Raw genomic sequence first — 20,000 nt, 5'->3', positions numbered from 1 at the left:
TACCTGGTGAAATGTCTAGTGTCGCTGACTACGTCACATAATGTCGCGCAAGTCTGATTGGCTATATAGACGGGCACGCGCGACTTCCTTGTTTTAGTTTTCGCTGAAATGAAATTAATGAGCGTGTCCCCGGTATTTTTATCAGCCTGTCCTTGATGTATGACTTCGTGAAAATCACAAAGAACACCGTGACCAACTTCCCAGAGAGAGAGGAAGTGATTGTGTGGTTGTGTGTCGTTATATGCGGCGACGTGGGTTCACTGACAGCATTCCCTCTCTTGCCTGTCTACACTGCACTAGTTCTCTGCCTCCCTCTGTCTCTAGCGTCACGTGACCGTTGCGCCGTGGAGAGAAGCATAAATGCAGCAACATGAGCGACACTTTATTTTTCGTCTGCGACCATGTGCTGAGCGACACTTTCTAATAAGTATAAATTAAGCTTAATTAGGGGCCGTTCTGAAAGACGACGCCCGCATATCAAACAGCTGCAGTCTGCATAACGTTCGTCGGGGGAATAGTAGCCTATAGACTACTATAACGTTAGTAGTTTTTGTAAGGGAATGCACAGAGCTGGTTTCGAGAGGGAATATCCTCAGACCAACTCGCCACAGACAGCTATAGTCCTCTGAAGCTTATTATTATATCCGTTAATTTTACCTACTATTGTCAACATCGTTTGAGCATAAAGCCTAACCGCACGGAGCATTCCTCCTGGCGTCCCTGCAGTCATGATTGTATAGGCTACTTTTTTTACTCTCACTCGTGCACTTTCTTGCTGCATGAGGTGATTTCCCCTGTAATTTTTTTATGAATGAGCTGACCATTCGCACCGTTCCGGCTTGCTGCTCCGACGCTTTCAAGTGGAGGCGGGTTACCTGGTAATCCGGCGCTGTGACAAGGTCGGCTGGCGGAAAGAAAGGCGTACAACAATTACCCACCAACGCGCGTTCACGACTTTCACATCGGAGGCGCGGATCCTATTTTCCGTGCATTTTGCAGCTTTCAAGGCCGGTGTGAAAGAGCCTTTCCGTCCCAGGAATCCCCCAATACTGCTTGTGAGGAGGCTGTGAATCCCCCAGCCTGGCTCCTGCTCTCAGACCTGTGTGCTGCTAACATGTCTTTATCTGCAGCCTTCAGACAAAGAACACAGAGGTCTCCAGGTCTCCAGAGGCTGGTTAAAGCCAGAATAATGATTCACAGGAAAAAGAAAGTCTTCCAGCATCATCACATCTTCAGTTGATAGTTTCTCTACGGCAGAGGTTCTCACCGTGGAGTCTGGAGACCACCAGGGCTCCAGGGGGGGAGGGCGGGGATTCATTTTTCCTCGTTTAATTTACAAGAAGTTAACACAATTAGTGAATGTAGGATAATGACTCTTCTCATTATAATTTCTCTGTTATCTCTCTAACCTACAACATAGGTATGTATTAGTCATGGATTTATGGACAGAATCAGATCTAATAATACCAATATTCACAGATTTGTGTTTGAGAGAGATATCTCATAAAATGGGGGGTCCGGGGCCCCAAATGTTGACAAAATTAGGCGTCCTTGACGAATGCCATTACTAAATGATAGACACATTAGTTAACTGTTAATTAAGGGTTAGTTAATGCTTAATGAATGTGCCCTTATTGTGGAGTGTTACTGTAAACATAAGACAACTGGCAATTAGAACACTACAAAGTATTACAAAAACAACAATGGAAAAAAGCAATTTACAAGTGAGAGTATACCCAGGGTGTGAAAACTAACAGCAAGGCATGAGACAGATACTGAGGCAAAGAAAAGTACATTTTACACCAGTACTTTACTTCCACTGAGGTCAATGAACAGCAACATAATAATACTTCTACCACTGGTTGGAGCTCAAATGACTTTGTCCTTTAGGCAAAGGGGATATGAATGCGTGACGCGTGATTGGCTGCAAAGAAGTTGTGAGAAGACATGTATAAACAGACACACGTAGGATCCACATTAGTACGGTAGATTGATTACAACTGTCACAAAATGATGTAATTATCGTACATTATGGGGATTTGGGCATTATTGTTCGTACAAAATTATCATACAGATACGATAATTATCGTACACCTGGCAATGCCGGACGCACGGCTCGTTCTGAATGAGGATGTCTTTCACCCCCCCGGAGCGCTCCGCCACACCCCTTTTAGTCCTGAGAGAGCAAAGACCCCCCTCTTCCCGGGATAGAGTGACCCCCCCCCCCCTCCCCCCGGGATAGAGTGACCCCCCCTGACTGTTGTTGTGCTGCTCCTGCAGACAGATAGATAGAGGCTGAGGTCATCTGGACCTGATTTACATCACTGTTGTTGTTTGGAGGTGAGGGGTCGTCGGATGCAACATTCTTATCTACTTTCTCCACCAGAGTGGCTCTACGATACGATACAATATGATACGATACGATACGATCGATATGAACATTTTGGCCGATGCCGATAACAGATATTAACATTGCTGCTGTTATTTTGCTCATTGGAGTTCATCTCTACCTGTACTTTACTTTCTTGTTTGCATTTTTTTTTATCCATTTTACATTTATGTGTCCAAATACATAAATAAAATAAAATGATAAAAAAAATATATATGGGGGGGCAGAGCAAGGAGAATATGACCAAAAGAGGAAACGATAGAGAGAGAGAGAGAAAAGGGGGTCATAAGAAAGACAGGGGGGGGCAGCTCCCTGACACCACTCTGCTTTGTGACATTCCGGTCTGGCTCATTATGCAAATGACCGTTATGCTAATGAGCTAATGGCAGTTATAAAGGGCAGCATTCAATCACTCAGTCCAGATCTCTGGTGCGTTTGTGACTTGGCCTCACTTGGTCCCGGCAGCTCAAACAGGTCATCAATGGGCCATCAGGGGGAGATGGGCTCTGAATAAAGGGGGCATTACGAGCGCGTATGAAAGCACCCTCTTTATTCGGTGCCCCCTACAGCGCCCCCTACGCCCACGGAGGTGACGGGGTGAGAGAGAGCGTACCCCGGCTAAATGGCTTTTGGTTGAATGGAGTTCTGTAAGTAATAATGCTGCTATCTCTCAATGCCAACTTGTGTGTTGTGCGTTTGCTGCGGGCTGCTGCTGTCGTACGTACTCCTCTCACAGACGTCAGTGAGTTCAGAGTTGTGAATGAGCGCTATGATAATGAGCTGTGTGATGTGTGTGTGTGTGGACATTTAAAGGGACAGTATGCTGTGTGATGTGTGTGTGTGGACGTTTAAAGGGACAGTATGCTGTGTGATGTGTGTGTGGACGTTTAAAGGGACAGTATGCTGTGTGATGTGTGCGTGTGGACGTTTAAAGGGACAGTATGCTGTGTGATGTGTGTGTGTGGACGTTTAAAGGGACAGTATGCTGTGTGATGTGTGTGTGTGGACGTTTAAAGGGACAGTATGCTGTGTGATGTGTGTGTGTGGACATTTAAAGGGACAGTATGCTGTGTGATGTGTGTGTGTGGACGTTTAAAGGGACAGTATGCTGTGTGATGTGTGTGTGTGGACGTTTAAAGGGACAGTATGCTGTGTGATGTGTGTGTGTGGACGTTTAAAGGGACAGTATGCTGTGTGATGTGTGTGTGGACGTTTAAAGGGACAGTATGCTGTGTGATGTGTGTATGGACGTTTAAAGGGACAGTATGCTGTGTGATGTGTGTGTGTGGACGTTTAAAGGGACAGTATGCTGTGTGATGTGTGTGTGTGGACGTTTAAAGGGACAGTATGCTGTGTGATGTATGTGTGGACGTTTAAAGGGACAGTATGCTGTGTGATGTGTGTGTGGACGTTTAAAGGGACAGTATGCTGTGTGATGTGTGTGTGGACGTTTAAAGGGACAGTATGCTGTGTGATGTGTGTGTGTGGACGTTTAAAGGGACAGTATGCTGTGTGATGTATGTGTGGACGTTTAAAGGGACAGTATGCTGTGTGATGTGTGTGTGTGGACGTTTAAAGGGACAGTATGCTGTGTGATGTGTGTGTGTGGACGTTTAAAGGGACAGTATGCTGTGTGATGTGTGTGTGTGGATGTTTAAAGGGACAGTATGCTGTGTGATGTGTGTGTGTGGACGTTTAAAGGGACAGTATGCTGTGTGATGTGTGTGTGTGGACGTTTAAAGGGACAGAGGATGGGATGGCATCATGTGGTTTAGTCGCAGACGTCATGTGACGTCGTTTGTCGTGTTGTGTCAGACGTTGAGGGAGGGGCATAGCTATAGCCCCTCTCAGGACTGTGTTGTCACTAGCGACACAGCTCCTTAAGACACTAAGACACTAATATATATATATATAAGACACTAAGACACTTTAGATATTACCTCCTGGGACAGCCACGGTTCACCATACGGACCGACCACTCGGCGCTGCAGTGGCTATGGTCCTTCAGAGAGCCGGAGGGACAAGTGTGCCGCTGGTTAGAGAAAATGGCAGACTACAACTTCACGATAGAACACAGGGCAGGGGCGCGCCACGTCAACGCAGACGCCCTGTCACGACGACCCTGTGCAGAGAGAGGGTGTACGTACTGCGAAAAGAGGGAAGGAAGAGAGAGAGAGCTCCAAGAGGAAGCTAGGATCTGCCCTAACCACACGGGGGATGGGCCAGTGTGCAGGACGCTGCGGGTAGCAGAGGCAGCGGATTGGAGGGGCCACCAAGAAAACGACAGAGAGCTGTCACCAGTACTGCAATGGGTAGAAGAGGGCCAGAAGCCGCCCTGGGAAGAGGTGGCGGGGGCCACCGACACAACCAAAGGGCTGTGGGCGGGGTTCGACACCCTGAGTTTGAGTAACGGAGTGCTGATGAAGTCCTGGAAGGAGCCAGCGACAGGAGAGCATAAGTGGCGGAAAGTAGTGCCGACAACGTTGAGGGAGGAGGTGTGCAGGAGCTGCCATGGAACTGTAGGGGCTGGGCACTTTGGGGTAAACAAAACGCTCCGCCGTATCAGACAAGGGTTTTATTGGGGGAGGATGGGGAGAGACGTACAGGACTTCTGTCGACGCTGCGACCTCTGCGCAGCGTACAAAGGCCCGTTAGATCAGTCTCGCGCCCCGCTCCAACAGCTAGCAGCAGGAGCCCCCATGGAGAGGGTAGGGGTAGACGTGATGGGACCTTTTCCCTGCTCAGACAGTGGAAACAAGTACGTCCTGGTCGCCATGGACTATTTCACAAAATGGCCAGAGGCGTACGCACTACCCGACCAGGAGGCGGGGACGGTGGTCGACGCACTAGTAACCGGCATGTTCAGTAGGTTCGGAGCACCAGAGACCCTACACAGTGACCAAGGGAGAAACTTTGAGTCACGAGTGTTCGCCACCATGTGCGAGAAACTGAACATTAAAAAGACACGGACCACAGCATTGCACCCCCAGAGCGATGGCCTTGTAGAAAGATTCAATAGAACGCTGAAAAAGCAGTTGGCCATCCTCACGGAGGAACACCAGAAGGACTGGGACACGCACCTGCCGCTCATCCTCATGGCCTACAGATCTGCCACACAAGAGTCCACCTCCTGCACCCCAGCTCTGCTCATGTTAGGTCGAGAACTGCGGACACCAGCAGAAATAGCGTTCGGCAAGCCACCAGATGCACTGGACGCTCCCCCAGGGCGAGAGTACGCCAGGAGGCTACAAGATCGCTTAGAGTCCGCTCACCACTTTGCTCGGGACCAGCTAGAGAAAGCAGGCATGAAACAAAAAAGGAATTATGATGTGAGGGCAAAAGGAAACCATTTCCAGGGGGGGGAGTTGGTCTGGGTGTACACACCCCAGATAAAAAAAGGGCGTAGCCCTAAACTGGACTGTCACTGGACAGGCCCATGCAGGGTCATGGAGAGAATGGGGGAAGTGGTGTACCGAGTGCAGATGCCACTTGGTGGCAGGAAGGTACTCCACAGAGACAGGTTGGCCCCATACCGGGGGGGGTGCACCTTTCCCCCAGATCTCGGCCGCCCGGCGGTTTCACCTAGACCGGCTGAAAGAAGGACTCTGTTCCCACAGAGAGGGGCGTCCGGCTATGACCGGGCGGGCCCCACCCAGGGACGTGAAAGCCCAGAGACACTGCAGGTGGGATCAGCCCCGCAGACAGATTCACAGAGACTAACACGGCCACGGAGAGAGCCAAGGGCTCCAGGACGATTTAACAACTTTGAGTTGTACTAAAAAAAAAAGAAAAAAAAAAAAAAAAAAAAAAAAAAAAAAGAGAGGAGATGGTGGTTGGAGATGTTGTATTGTTGTAACAGAAAGTAAAAGAGGTGCATGACATGAGATATTGTGGGGGAGGAGATGTGGGGAAGTCTGAGAGTGCAACATGCTGTGATTGAAAAAAAAACAAAGAAGCGGTTAAAGAAAAAAAGATGTTTTGGTACAAGGGGGTGTGTGATGTGTTATCAACGTGGGCGTTGACCTTATTGTTGGGCGGGGAGTATGTAGCGAATCAGCAGTACACATACAGGGGTGAGCATTGGTAGTGTCTCGACTGCAGATAGGAACTGATGTGTGGGAGTGTTGTATTGGGGAACACTATGCTGTGGGGATACTTCCGGAGTGAACTGAGCATGCGCGTCAGTCTCCACACACTACTCCAAGGGAAAGCTGCTAGCGTTGAGCGTGACAACCGCTGAGAGTTGTAATATAACTAACTGTGAATAAAGACCCTTGTACCATCAAGAAGCCTCTGCCTCATGAGATACCGGATACGTTACACTATATATGACAAGTGCTAACTTAACCCATTTGATACCTGATGCAGCATTTGCGTGTATATCCCTCATTTGTGTGTGTATCCCTTTAAGACCGTGAACCGCGTGACGCGGTTCTTAAAGGGATACACACACAAATGCTGCATCAGGTATCAATGGGTTAAGTCTCAATGTTAAAATGCTCCTCCTACATTTCACCGGCACCGGATTGGAGATTTTCAAGTGGGCCATGTTGACTGTGAAAAGGTTTGGGACCGGCTGGTGTAGTAGATTGTCAATAGTGTTCTAATGTTGTTGTGAGAACAGCTAACTGCATTGACTGGTGTGAATAGCAGAGCAACACGTACTGTATGTAAGCGTCCTGCGGTGCTGAAGTGGTTAACGGAGCATCGATACGGCGTGAAAACCCTCACCGCCGGACACCACAGGAGGCCGCCAGAGGCTCACCCTGTTTACAATACACATGAGGACAAGCTAGAAGCTATTAGCATGTTAGCAGAGCTTTTTGTAGAAGGTTGATCTGATTGGTCTCCTGACTGACACACCTCCTGACTTTCCTAAATGTCCGTGGTTGTTGTCCTCCTCCTCCTCCTGCAGATGCCTGATCACTTTGACCAGACGGTGGTTCTGAAGCAGCTGAGATATTCGGGCATGTTGGAGACGGTGAAGATCCGACGCACCGGCTTCCCCGTCCGCAGGCCCTTCCAGGACTTCTGCTCCAGGTTGGTCCCCAAAGAGACATTTGCTCTGGAACACATCTTCCCATTTCATATGACTGATATTGATGGTTGGGACCAGACTATTTTGTGGGAAACAGTCAACAGGTTAGCGATTTCACATGGCGAAATAACCTGCAAGTCTTTGTCTTTTCAGCATAAGTTGGGCTGCAAAACTTTTTTTTTTTTTTTTTTTGCAGTGTTTCCACTCCGTTTTTTTATGCACAAATTGAAAATTCGCATAAAAACAGGAGGATGCAAACCCAACTTCTGATGCTAACGTTCTCCCGCTCCTCTCCCATGCCCCGCCCCTCTCCCAGGTACAAGGTGCTGATGAGGGGCGCGTCGACGGCGGAGGACCCCAGGGGGCGCTGCATCCAACTGCTCCACATCTACGACAGCAGCAGCACAGAATGGCAGCTGGGCAAGACCAAGGTGAGCGACGGGTCACTGGTGGACATGATATATGATACTGTTTCTGCTTCAAGGAGAAGGGTCAGAATGTGACAATGTGGACTAGGGATGTTCATTTTGAACAATTTCCATAATCGAAAATCGGGAAAATTAACGATCAATTATCGATTATCGATAGCGTAATAATAATAATAATATATATATATATATATATATATATATATTTTTACTCTGATCTGGTAATAACATTGCGCGTTCTCGGCCAGCTATAATGGCGATGCCGCTGTGTAGTAAGAATATCAGACACTAGCGCTGTGGCCAGGTAAACAAACATGTTACATGTCAGGTTACATGATGTAAGGCAATCGGCGTCTTCCAGCTTAGCTGACAGCACAAGAGTCAAATCAACAGGCCTGAGCCTCACTGAGGTCCGCAGACCACTGGGTGCGTTTGTTTGTGTCCCCGGCGCATGCCGGTGTGAGATCCCCATGTTTAAAACAGTTTTGTTGGCACAAAGGCCCGTGCCCAGCCAGAAAACTAGAGGCTATATGAAGCTCCACCTCACGTTAGTCAGCTGTGCAATGGAGTGGGGCGAGGAGGAACGAATTCCACCCAAACCTAGTCCGCAAAAAAAAAAGAAAAAAAAATTATAATAACAATAATCGATCAAAATTCCACATGATCATTCAATTCCTTAACGATCAATTATCGATTTTCGATAATTGATGAACATCCCTAATGTGGACTGTTTAATTGATGAGTAGAAATCCTTGTAAATATGATGAAAAGCAGTGTTCAAGCTCACTCTGTCTCTATACTTTTTATAAAGTATCTCATAACGCATCATATATTGATTGCTTGCTAATGACACTATAATAATGGCTCCCCTATCTCTGGTCCCTGGAAAACTTAAAAACACCAATGCATCAGATCAAAGATGCATGAGTCAAACAGAAGAAAAGATCTGCATCATCCACTTCTCGTCCAGCAGCAGCAAAATGTGGCTGTTTGCTCTGTTGGCTACAGCTCCGCCTCCCTATAATTGACTTTGATATTGTCCAACCCGCATTTCCTCTCATGCCTCCTTATCATGCAGCCTCTGGCTCAAAGCTGATCCATGTTCTCCATGCTAACATGCTAACGTGCTAACATGCTAACGTGGGAGATGATTGCACGTGAACTCTCCTCGCCACGGGCGCTCACCAATCCACTCTGGCTCTACTCTGTTCCCCTTAAAGCTTCATTTGGCACTGTGCCTCTTACAATGCAGTGTGTGTGTGTGTGTGTGTGCACGTGCGTGTGTGTGTGTGTGTGTGTGTGTGCGTGTGTGATTTGTATTGGAAAATGACAGATGGGGACACAGATCTCAAATCACAGCATGAGTGTGTGACGCAGCTCGAGGTGACAGCAGTAGAGGAGTGCCTGTGTGTGTGTGTGTGTGTGTGTGTGTGTGTGTGTGTGTGTGTGTGTGTGTGTGTATGTGTGTATGTGTGTGTGTGTGTGTGTGTGTGTGTGACGCAGCTCGAGGTGACAGCAGTAGAGGAGTGCCTGTGTGTGTGTGTGTGTGTGTGTGTGTGTGTGACGCAGCTCGAGGTGACAGCAGTAGAGGAGTGCCTGTGTGTGTGTGTGTGTTTGTGTGTGTGTGTGTGTGTGTGTGACGCAGCTCGAGGTGACAGCAGTAGAGGAGTGCCTGTGTGTGTGTGTGTGTGTGTGTGTGTGTGTGTGTGTGTGTGTGTGTGTGTGTGTGTGTGTAGGGGGGACGGATGTGTGTTAAAGAAACAGTTCACCCAAAAATGAAAATCCTGTCATACTCCCCCTCATGCCAGTTGAAACTAGGGCTGGGCGATATAGCTAAAAATATATTGATATAAAATATTTCATATCAGTCGATATCGATAATTATTAGGGGTGTCACGATACACTCAGTTCACGATACGATACGATACACGATATTGGGTTCACGATAACGATACGATACGATATTTGAACAATATTTTTTTGCGATCGATTTGTAAGTTGAGGGGGCATCCTCCTCCACGCTAATTTGAGTCATTTCACCATTTTCATCCTCCGTGTGTCTGTAACGTCCCTCGTCTGTTCAAACAAAGCAATGAAAAGGAGAGCGAGCATGCAATCAGATGCAGATCAGTGCCACCATGTTCAGCTTCTTTTTCTCACGATATGAGATTTCATCTCAACGATACATATTGTCACGTTTTGCTATCGCGATATATCGTGGGACGATATATTGTGACATCCCTAATAATTATTGATAATTTTAATGACCCATTTTTATGAATTAAAAAATATGTGACGAAAAAGGTTGCATTTGACCACTTTATTTTGAACCACCTTCTTTTTTGTAATTGATGACAAAGGGGATGGCAGATCCACTCCATCAGCTCAAAGCCCTCCAGAGCCTCTAAGCTCTGCCCATTGAGCTACAAAGCTTCTGTGATTTCAGGCCTCTTAAATCAAGTCTATCTGTCTCTGAGGGATTCACACACTCTGTGTCCTGCTGCCTCTCACACTGACGTTTACATGCAGGCTGCCTCCACAGGCTTTCATGTGGCACATGTCGCACGCTTTGTCTCAGAGACTTTTACAGCCTCAAACTTCATTTCCTGGAAGTTCTGTCTGTGGGCCCGCCCGCCCCCGCTCTGTGTGCCAGGGTTCTGTTCTCTCCAAGGGGCTGACCCGGCACCGTGGCCCCAGAGGCCCCGCCCCCAGAGGCCACGCCCCCAGAGGCCCCGGGCAGCACAAATCTGATGTGCGCCGACGAGGCTTTAGCACGGCTTTTGTCTGCGCTAATTAGCATAGCAATGATTCAAAAGGATCAGTTGTTCAATTCATTGACATGCAAGTGTGTGTGTGTGTGTGTGTGTGTGTGTGTGTGTGTGTGTGTGTGTGAAGGGAATCAGAGTTTTCTTTACCATAGTGGTTCTCAGACTGTTTCAGGTCAAGGACCTCTAAACTGACACATTAGATTAGACCACAGACCCCCATCTGATAAGATTGAGCTTTCAGATGTTTTATTATAGAAAGTATATGAACCACATGACCAACACTAGTCCTACATTCTGTTGTTGTTACTTGTGGATGGAATTATAGTGAAAATAAAGTATTCCCCTTTTTGCTGAGGACCTCCTGGAGCTCCCTCAAGGACCACTGGGGGTCTCCAGACCCCAATTTGAGAAGCACCGCTTTAAGGAGCTCCTGGTTAGCAGCTCCTTAAGGCGGTTGCCTCAAATCATTTCATCAGTTTAGGGATGCACGATGATATCGGCCTAAAGGCTTTAAAGGGACAGCTCACCCTAAAATCCAAAATACATATTTTCCCTCTCACCTGAGGTGCTATTTATCCATCTATATTGTTTTGTGTTAGTTGGCTGAGTTTTGGAGATATCGCCCGCAGAGTTTCTGCCTTCTCTCCAATACAATGGAACTGGATGGCACTCGGCTTGTGGTGCTCGAAGCACCAAAAAAATACATTTGAAAAACTCAACAGTGATGTCTCTTTCCAGAAATCATGACCCGGTTACTCAAATTAATGCACAGACTTTGTTGTGAACAGTTTCATGTAGGAACTATTTTATTTTGACCAAACTGCTCCCACTAGCTGCTGCTGCTGCCCTAGCTGCTCCTATGCAGTCTCTCATGTAGGAACTAGCTAGCAGCTAGTTAGCAGCTAGCGGGTGTTAACATTCTTTTCATGTCAAAACTATGAAAAACACATGACATTGTCCTAATAGTCTTTCCTCTCCCCTCGTTTCACTCTCCTTTCTCTGCGTACCTCTCCTCTGTCCTCCTCTCTCCTCTCCTCTCTGGTCTCCTCTCCTCTCCTCTGTCCTCCAGGTCTTCCTCAGGGAGTCTCTGGAGCATCGTTTGGAGAAGCAGAGGGAGGTGGAGGTGCTGAAAGCAGCCATGATCATCCAGGCTCACGTCATGGGCTACATGGCCAGGTACAACTTACATGAGATTTACAACGATCCTTTACATGGTCTGCCTTTTTTATTTATCCTATATAGAACCAGAACGTGGAAACCTGAACAAAAGACAGAACTAGCTCACAATTTAAATATACTTAAAAAAAATGACAGCCGCATTTGATGATTTCAACAAAAAGTCACATGTGGTCACTGATGGCCCGTCCCACAGGAAGCAGTACAGGAAGCTGCTCCAGTGCGTGGTGGTGATTCAGAAGAACGTGCGGGCGTTGTACTGGAGGAGGAGGTACCTGCTGCTCCGCTGGGCCGCGCTCACCTTCCAGAGGCGCCTGAGGGGCCAGCTGGCCCGCAGAGCCTGCACCACACTGAGGGAGAGGAGGAGAGAGGAGGAGGAGCAGAGGAGGAGGGAGGAGGAGATGGAGAGGTGGGCTACTCCACTCAGCTTCTTTTTTCAAGTTAAAGCCACAATACATAACTAGTTTTGCCTTAAAGCCCCATTCTGTAGTTTTTCTATTTGGGGGAAACAGCGCCCCCACCTAAATGCTACACTTCCCTGTTTGTACGTTCATGCTTTTATTTTGAAGGAGCGTATAGAAAGTGAAATGTGTCTGTCTGTGTGTCTGTCTGTCTGTGCAGAGAGAGGCAGAGGCAGGAGGCTGAGAGACTGGCCACAGAGGTAAGATTAAACAAAGCAAATGCCCCCTTGTGTGAATGAGTTCACTTAGAAACAAGACACTGGTTTTACCTTTTAGGCGTTTTGCTGATGCTCCTTTTCCTACATTGTGAATTTGTGGAGGTTTCAGTCCATCGGACGTCACCAGAAATAAAGCAGACAGCATGAATCAAATTTATCTTTGTTCTCAATCAAGATTTAGATCAAAGTTCACCATCCCACCCGCAACATAATGAGATCATACAGGTCTGCAGTATTTGACAGTCAGTAACAAGAGTGGATTTAAAGAACATTCTGTCTTTCTTGATAAACACATACTGGTTTACATTAGGAAGGCAACTTTCATTCTGTTAGAATATCTTTTTTTGCCGTTAACACACCGACACACACGTATAGCAACTGACTGATGCGATCCAAAGTGTCTTACCATGACTCCGTTCATGACTACGATGACGCGAGGGACATTGAGCTATGCAGGATGAAATCAAATTGTTTTCTAATGTATTTATTTCTCCATGGCTCTCAGGCTGAGGAAGCCCGGAGGCTGGAGGAGCTCCATCGTGCTGAAGAGCTCGCCGCTCTGCTGTTGGCGCAGTCCCAGGCGACAGCAGCGGCCGCAACATGTCCGGACCCCCTGGAGGAACTGGAGTCGGCCTTTGAGGAGGTGTCCGGAGAGGAGGAGGCCATCCGCCCTCAGGACGCCACCCAGGTGGAGGAGATCCTGCGTCTGGAGCGGGAGATCCAGGCGCTGCAGAGGCAGAAGGAGCGCCAGGAGCTCTCCCTGACCGAGGCCTCCCTCAACCGCCTGCAGCTGCTCCGCGACCAGGAGCTGCGGCGGCTGGAGGACGAGGCCTGCAAGGCGGCGCAGCAGTTCCTCGACTCGCTCAACTTCGACGAGATCGACGAGTGCGTGAGGAACATCGAGAGCTCCCTGGGCGTCGGCGAAGGGGACGAGAAGGAGTGCGGGCCGAGGGGAGGCCACGAGGAAGAGGAGGTGGACGAAGGCTTCGGGGCCGACGACGAGGCCTTCAAAGACTCGCCCAACCCGAGCGAGCACGGCCACTCGGACGGCCAGCGCACCAGCGGGATCCGGACGAGTGACGACTCGTCGGAGGAAGACCCGTACGCCAACGACGCCGTGATTCCCGCGCTGGCCCCCACCAACATCGCCCTGCTCCACCCTCCCCTGCCCTTACCCCCGCTGCCCCTGCCCTGCCACAGCGTGTCGTCCAGCGGGGACTCAGCCTACTGCCACCCCCAGGCTTCGTCGGAGGCCCAGTCGGACGACCTGGTGGAGCTCATCCCGCCCGACGAGGATTCGGACTATGACCAGGACGACTACGACGAGGGCGCCATCGTGTCGAGTGGCAGCATGGCCCTGTCCAACCCTCACAGTGGCCAGTGGTCCCCGGACTACCGCGGCTCTGTGGGCACCTACAACAGCTCAGGGGCCTACCGCTTCAGCTCCGAGGGCGCTCAGTCATCGGTGGGTAGCGTTGTGTTGCAGTCTTACTGGCCGTTCACACCAAACGTGATTTTGCAAATCCACATCTCAGATGACACACAAAGTCAATGCAAATATGCGAGTAGATGCCATCTTGCCCTGGGCTGCGCGAATGAAGCCAAATTTCACAGTTGCAATTTTTCAACTCAACCCGAATAATTCGGTCAAACTCGAGCGAAGTTATACGATTTTCGCTCTTGGTGTGAACGTTCATTTATGATCCCAAACATTTCAGTAGCAGTGGGTCAGGTGCAAACCCAAACAATGTCCAATTAGAGCTGATTGCATTTTCAAACAGCTGCTGTTCAGATGTGATGACATCACAGATGTGATGACAGAATTCTTCACTTTTTTCACTTGGGACAATTAACTCAGATCAGATTTTTCTAATAGTGGAGCAACTTAGCCATGAGATTTCTGTCTGTTGTTTCCTGACCCATTAGATTAAATATCCTACTATTTTTGTGTCCCGTCTCCACTGACTGATGTGCTGTTTGTGGGGAAACTGCTTTACAAAGCACACAAATGGACAACTGCTGTGGTCAAATTACTACAGTGGTAACATGTGATGTGTTGGGTTATGCTGATCTTTCACTCTTGGTCGTGGTTGATCTGATCTGAGTTGAGTTCTGTTCTGTTGTTGTTGCGTCCATCAGTTTGAGGACAGCGAGGACGACTTTGACAGATTCGACACAGACGATGAGCTGTCGTACCGCCGGGACTCCGTCTACAGCTGCGTCACACTGCCCTACTTCCACAGCTTCCTCTACATTAAAGGTAACTCACTCACTGTAGTGCTGCAGGCTTCTTCCACAGCTTCCTCTACATTAAAGGTAACTCACTCACTGTAGTGCTGCAGGCTTCCACAGCTTCCTCTACATTAAAGGTAACTCACTCACTGTAGTGCTGCAGGCTTCTTCCACAGCTTCCTCTACATTAAAGGTAACTCACTCACTGTAGTGCTGCAGGCTTCTTCCACAGCTTCCTCTACATTAAAGGTAACTCACTCACTGTAGTGCTGCAGGCTTCTTCCACAGCTTCCTCTACATTAAAGGTAACTCACTCACTGTAGTGCTGCAGGCTTCTTCCACAGCTTCCTCTACATTAAAGGTAACTCACTCACTGTAGTGCTGCAGACCCCCAGTGGGGTGGCCTGAAATGTCTAGTAACTGAACGTATCCTATGTTTTCACACACAAAAAAGACACACCTCCAGTGTCAACAGCGTCCCACACAGGAATTGAACCCAGGACCTTCTTGCTGCGAGGCACCTCAGTAGGGAGGTGTCCTGTTCAGCAATATGCTGCAGGAACTGAGCTGTAGGCCTATTAGTGGGGTCTGCCTTCACCAGGTATAGACCTTATTCGCTAACCCCGGACAGTGCCATATTGTTGACATACCGTCCTGCAGCTGACAACTATAGTAACGGCCTTATTGTCGTTTCTGTTCCATTACAAAATAGCGATAGTGATGACAGCAATAAAAAACCCAGAGTTGTTGTTTGTATGCTGCCGTTAATGCCTGTAATAATAAACAAAAGAAAAAACGAGGTGAACAGACTTTGCTGTGAGGAGCTGTCAGAAAGTTTCACCTGTCTCTCCTAACTATCCACACATCTCTCCTGTGCTGCTGACGTATCCTCAGTCTCGCTCCCTTCACGTCTGAGGACGGTAGAGATAGAAACAAACCACGGGGACTTTATTGCTGTCATTACTACAGCCATGTGTAACGCAGGTCACCATCCGAACACAATTGGAATGATACAGGTCACGCTAACGGCGGTTAGCTTCCTATAAACGCTGCTCTCACATAGGCTGTCACTTAAAGCTGCAGCGCTATGTCGAGAATATGGCGGTGGTGGGCATGCCCGTACGTGAGTGACGTCAATCGAATAAGGTCTATAGCACATATTTCTAGCCTACTTTGCTTTTTCAATTTTCATGATTCATTGTTTAATTTGAGTCATTGTTTGTTCAGTATTAATTTTCAGCCTTGTAAATACAAGCTCACAGGTACATAATATCCTGCTTCCTGCTTCGGGAGAATCAAATCCTCACTTTGTGCACTAATCTGTGGCTCGTCGTGGCTATTCTGCTTCTGGCTGCTGTCCACAATAATATACATGAAATAGCCTCAATGTGGTCTAAATTGAATGTTTACTTGCAACATAGCATTATTAACTATTCGAAAACAATTAATTTGAGCAAAAAAATTAATAAATCCCCCACTAGACTAGAGTTTTGTGACATCAAAGTAGAGTCTCAGGCCAAACAAGCTAAAGCTTGGACTTTGTAAACGAGGCTCTTGCATGTTCCTCTCCAGGTGGTCTGATGAACACGTGGAAGCGGCGCTGGTGCGTTCTGAAGGACGAGACCTTCCTGTGGTTCCGGGCCAAACAGGAAGCTCTGAAGCAGGGCTGGCTCCATAAGAAGGGTGGCGGCTCGTCCACGCTGTCCCGACGCAACTGGAAGAGACGCTGGTTCGTCCTGAGGCAGAGGACGCTCCTCTACTACGAGAACGACGGCGAGGACAAGATGAAGGGCAGCCTGGACATGCACCAAGCCAAGTAAGGAAGGAAGGAAGTCAGCATGCACCCATACGGAAATGTTGGCCGATACCGATATTTACCGATGTCGATAGAGAGATAGATAGATAGATAGATACTTGTGTTGTGTTTGTTTTTGTGTGTAATTGTGTTGTTTTGTGTGTAATTGTGTTGTGCAGAGAAATAGTGGACAACACCGGTAAGGAGAACGGCATCGATGTCGTGATGCCAGACAGAACCTACCACCTGATCGCTGAGTCTGCCGAGGACGCCAGGCAAGTCACACACGCACACACACACACACACACACACACACACACACACACAATTGAGGTAGTTAGTATTGAGTGAGGTAATTTGAGATTTTTTTTTATCCTGAAGTAAAAAAAAATCAGATGGTGATGATGATAATGATGATGATAATGATGAAGGTGTGGTCTCCATGGTTACAGCCAGTGGTTCAGCGTGCTGAGTCAAGTCCACGGCTCCACAGAGCAGGAGATCAGAGAGATGCATGACGAGCAGGCCAACCCACAGAACGCCGTGGTGAGTTCTGTCAACTCTGTCCTGTTCTATTCTCTTCTGGTCTATTCTACTCTACTCCATTCTACTCTATCCTATTTGTTCACTTGAGTTGCACTGAAGCAGATCAGAGCCGTATAATAGAAGAGTTGCGACGTCTCCATTCACTCCAATGGACCAGTGTTTTACCTCACAAAAGTTCCAGGAAGTAAGGTTCTGGATTAAGCAGCGCTGTCGAGTTGCAGCAAAAGACTGTTTGTGATGTACTTTGAAAGGATCAGACGTTTAAAGAATCAAATTGTATATTATCAGCTTTATTTTATGCATTCAAACGTAGCGCGAGCCTCCTTCCTGGCTGTTCATTGGCTACTGAGTCACGCATTTTGGACCTCCACTGACACCACTCTGTTACTAGACTGCTCTGAAGCACATGTGTTGTAAATGCCACCTCCTTTTCCACCTGTGTGATGCTGCTTCTGTGTGTGTGTGTGTGTGTGTGTGTGTGTGTGTGTGTGTGTGTGTGTGTGTGTATGTATGTGTGTGTGTGTGTGTGTGTGTGTGTGTGTGTGTGTGTGTGCGTGCGCGTGTGTGTACATCCTGAACACACCACAGATCACTGACTCTCCCTCTTCTCCTCTCCTCTCCTCTCTCTCCCCCTCTCTCTCTCTCTCTCTCTCTCTCTCCCCCCCTCTCTCTCTCTCTCTCTCTCTCTCTCCCTCCAGGGGACATTGGACGTGGGGATGATCGATTCGGTGTGTGCGTCAGATAATCCAGAGAGGTGAGGAGCAGCATGACAACACCATGGATTCACCAGCAGCACATCGTCACATCACATCCAAACCTCATTCTGTTTCTCATTCTCATTATGTTTCCCTCTCCCTCTGTAACCCTGCCTTGTTTGACCCTCTCCCTGCGCAGGCCGAACTCCTTCGTGATGATCACTGCGAACCGTGTGCTGCACTGCAACGCCGACACGCCTGAGGAGATGCACCACTGGATCACACTGCTGCAGCGCTCCAAGGGAGACACGCGTGTCCAGGGCCAGGAGTTCATCATCAGAGGTGACGCACACACTTCCTGTCACATGCTGCTTCCTCTTCCAGGTGCCTATCCCAGCCTGCACTGGGGCAGAGGAACTGTTGTTGTTTTTAACTTATTTTTAACAGTCACATGTTGAGAGACATACTGTAGCACAGGCATGGATTTTGGTATCCTCTCAATGTCCATATACTGTATAATACTTCCCCCCTTTGTCAAAAAAACAAACGGGGATGAATAGTGACATTGGTCCACGAACATATAGAAAACAGATCAATATACATTATAAAAGAAAAATATGAGGAGAAAATAAATCCATCTCATAGATCACGAAAAAATATATAAATAACCGGGGACCATTTAGTCAAGAATACATCTGTTTAGAAAAACAGATTGGATTAGAGTCTAATCCAATCTGTTTTTCTAAGTTGAAAGAGGGATGAAAGAAAGCTGGAAAAATCATTAGAATGGAGCCAACATGTAATTTTTTTGAGAGATGTAAAGACAATGAAATGTCAAAGTACTTAGTTTATTTAATTTGTTTAATTGTTTGTTTAATTTGTTTTGTGTGTGGACTGTAAGGACTCCTACTAGTAATGAAACGACAGACAAAAGTCTGAACTCCACTAAAGCGATGATACTATAACTATCTTCCTCATTCCAACAGGCTGGCTCCACAAGGAGATGAAGAACAGCAGCAAAGCCTCTCTGAAGCTGAAGAAGCGCTGGTTCCTGCTCACTCATAACTCGCTGGACTACTACAAGAGCTCCGAGAGGAACGCCCTGAAGCTGGGAACCCTGGTGCTCAACAGCCTCTGCTCCGTGGTCCAGCCCGACGAGAAGGTCTTCAAAGAGACTGGTAAGAAGGAGAGAGGTCCTGCATGGTGAAGTAGAAAGAAGGGATGAAGGGAGGAATGATTGAGTCAACGCGGTTCTCATTCCCAAGTAGTCAAAATGCTTTGACTAGGCTTTGGGTCGGGGATCTGGTCCAGAACACCAACCCAAAGTGTCATGAGAACTGTGTTGACTCAATCCTTTTACTGTGTTTGTGTGTTTTTAATGGACCTTGAGTCTGGAAATAAAGTTGATTGATTGATTGATTGGTTGATTGATTGATTGATTGATTGATTGATTGGTGGCATTTGATTTGTGTGGTTTGAGGAAATGAGCAGCATCATGTCCCCGCCCCTCTCCCTCCTGACAGGCTACTGGAACGTGATCGTGTATGGCCGTAAACACTCGTACCGCCTGTACAGCAAGCTGCTGACGGAGGCCACGCGCTGGGCCAGCGCCGTGCAGAACGTCATCGACACCAAGGCTCCCATCGACACGCCCACCCAGCAGCTCATACAGGACATCAAGGTAGCACAACACGCCCACCCAGCAGCTCATACAGGACATCAAGGTAACATGACACACCCACCCAGCAGCTCATACAGGACATCAAGGTAGCGACTGAAAGATATCAACACAAATTCTAATTGTGATTATTAGATAGAATATTGCAATTGCTGTTCAAACCGTGATTCAGTTCAAAACTATCTTCAGTAAACTACAATGCAAATGAAGTGAGTGGTGGGAGGGCACTGTGTCAGCAGGGGGCGCTGTGCGAGCTGTAGATTGTGGTTTGACGCTGTGTCCCTCTGCAGGAGAACTGTCTGAACTCTGAGGTGGTGGAGCAGATCTACAAGAGGAACCCCATCCTCCGCCACAGCCACCACCCGCTGCACTCGCCCCTGCTGCCCCTGCCCTACGGAGACATCCACCCCTCAGGTAAGACAGGCAGTCAGTCAATCGGCCAGTCAGTCAATTAATAAAATAGATGAGTCCGTCGAGCAAAAATCAAAAGTTGAGGATACAATTAGTAATTGTTTTTCTAACTACTACCTAATAGCAAGGTTTCTCAAAAATTGCATTGTCATTTGCGAAGTTTTA

The 20,000-nt window shown here is 47.9% G+C and overlaps 1 protein-coding gene across 1 annotated transcript in view; it reads left to right on the top strand.

Annotated features, from left to right (window-relative positions):
* myo10 (myosin X) overlaps positions 1 to 20,000 on the top strand; it is a 161,661-nt gene that overhangs the window by 132,946 nt on the left and 8,715 nt on the right. Inside the window, exons 19-33 of the mRNA XM_083659343.1 lie at positions 7,305 to 7,429; positions 7,744 to 7,858; positions 11,693 to 11,799; positions 11,996 to 12,208; positions 12,421 to 12,460; positions 12,984 to 13,943; positions 14,618 to 14,738; positions 16,283 to 16,526; positions 16,685 to 16,784; positions 16,962 to 17,051; positions 17,750 to 17,805; positions 17,946 to 18,088; positions 18,733 to 18,924; positions 19,270 to 19,427; positions 19,715 to 19,838. Coding sequence (XP_083515469.1) covers positions 7,305 to 7,429; positions 7,744 to 7,858; positions 11,693 to 11,799; positions 11,996 to 12,208; positions 12,421 to 12,460; positions 12,984 to 13,943; positions 14,618 to 14,738; positions 16,283 to 16,526; positions 16,685 to 16,784; positions 16,962 to 17,051; positions 17,750 to 17,805; positions 17,946 to 18,088; positions 18,733 to 18,924; positions 19,270 to 19,427; positions 19,715 to 19,838 — 2,788 coding nt within the window. The remainder of the gene's footprint in view (positions 1 to 7,304; positions 7,430 to 7,743; positions 7,859 to 11,692; positions 11,800 to 11,995; positions 12,209 to 12,420; positions 12,461 to 12,983; positions 13,944 to 14,617; positions 14,739 to 16,282; positions 16,527 to 16,684; positions 16,785 to 16,961; positions 17,052 to 17,749; positions 17,806 to 17,945; positions 18,089 to 18,732; positions 18,925 to 19,269; positions 19,428 to 19,714; positions 19,839 to 20,000) is intronic.

Source organism: Poromitra crassiceps (assembly GCF_964638095.1).
Source record: "Poromitra crassiceps genome assembly, chromosome: 23".
NCBI classification, from domain to species: Eukaryota; Metazoa; Chordata; class Actinopteri; order Beryciformes; family Melamphaidae; genus Poromitra; species Poromitra crassiceps.
This window is presented reverse-complemented; position numbering and strand designations above follow the sequence as displayed.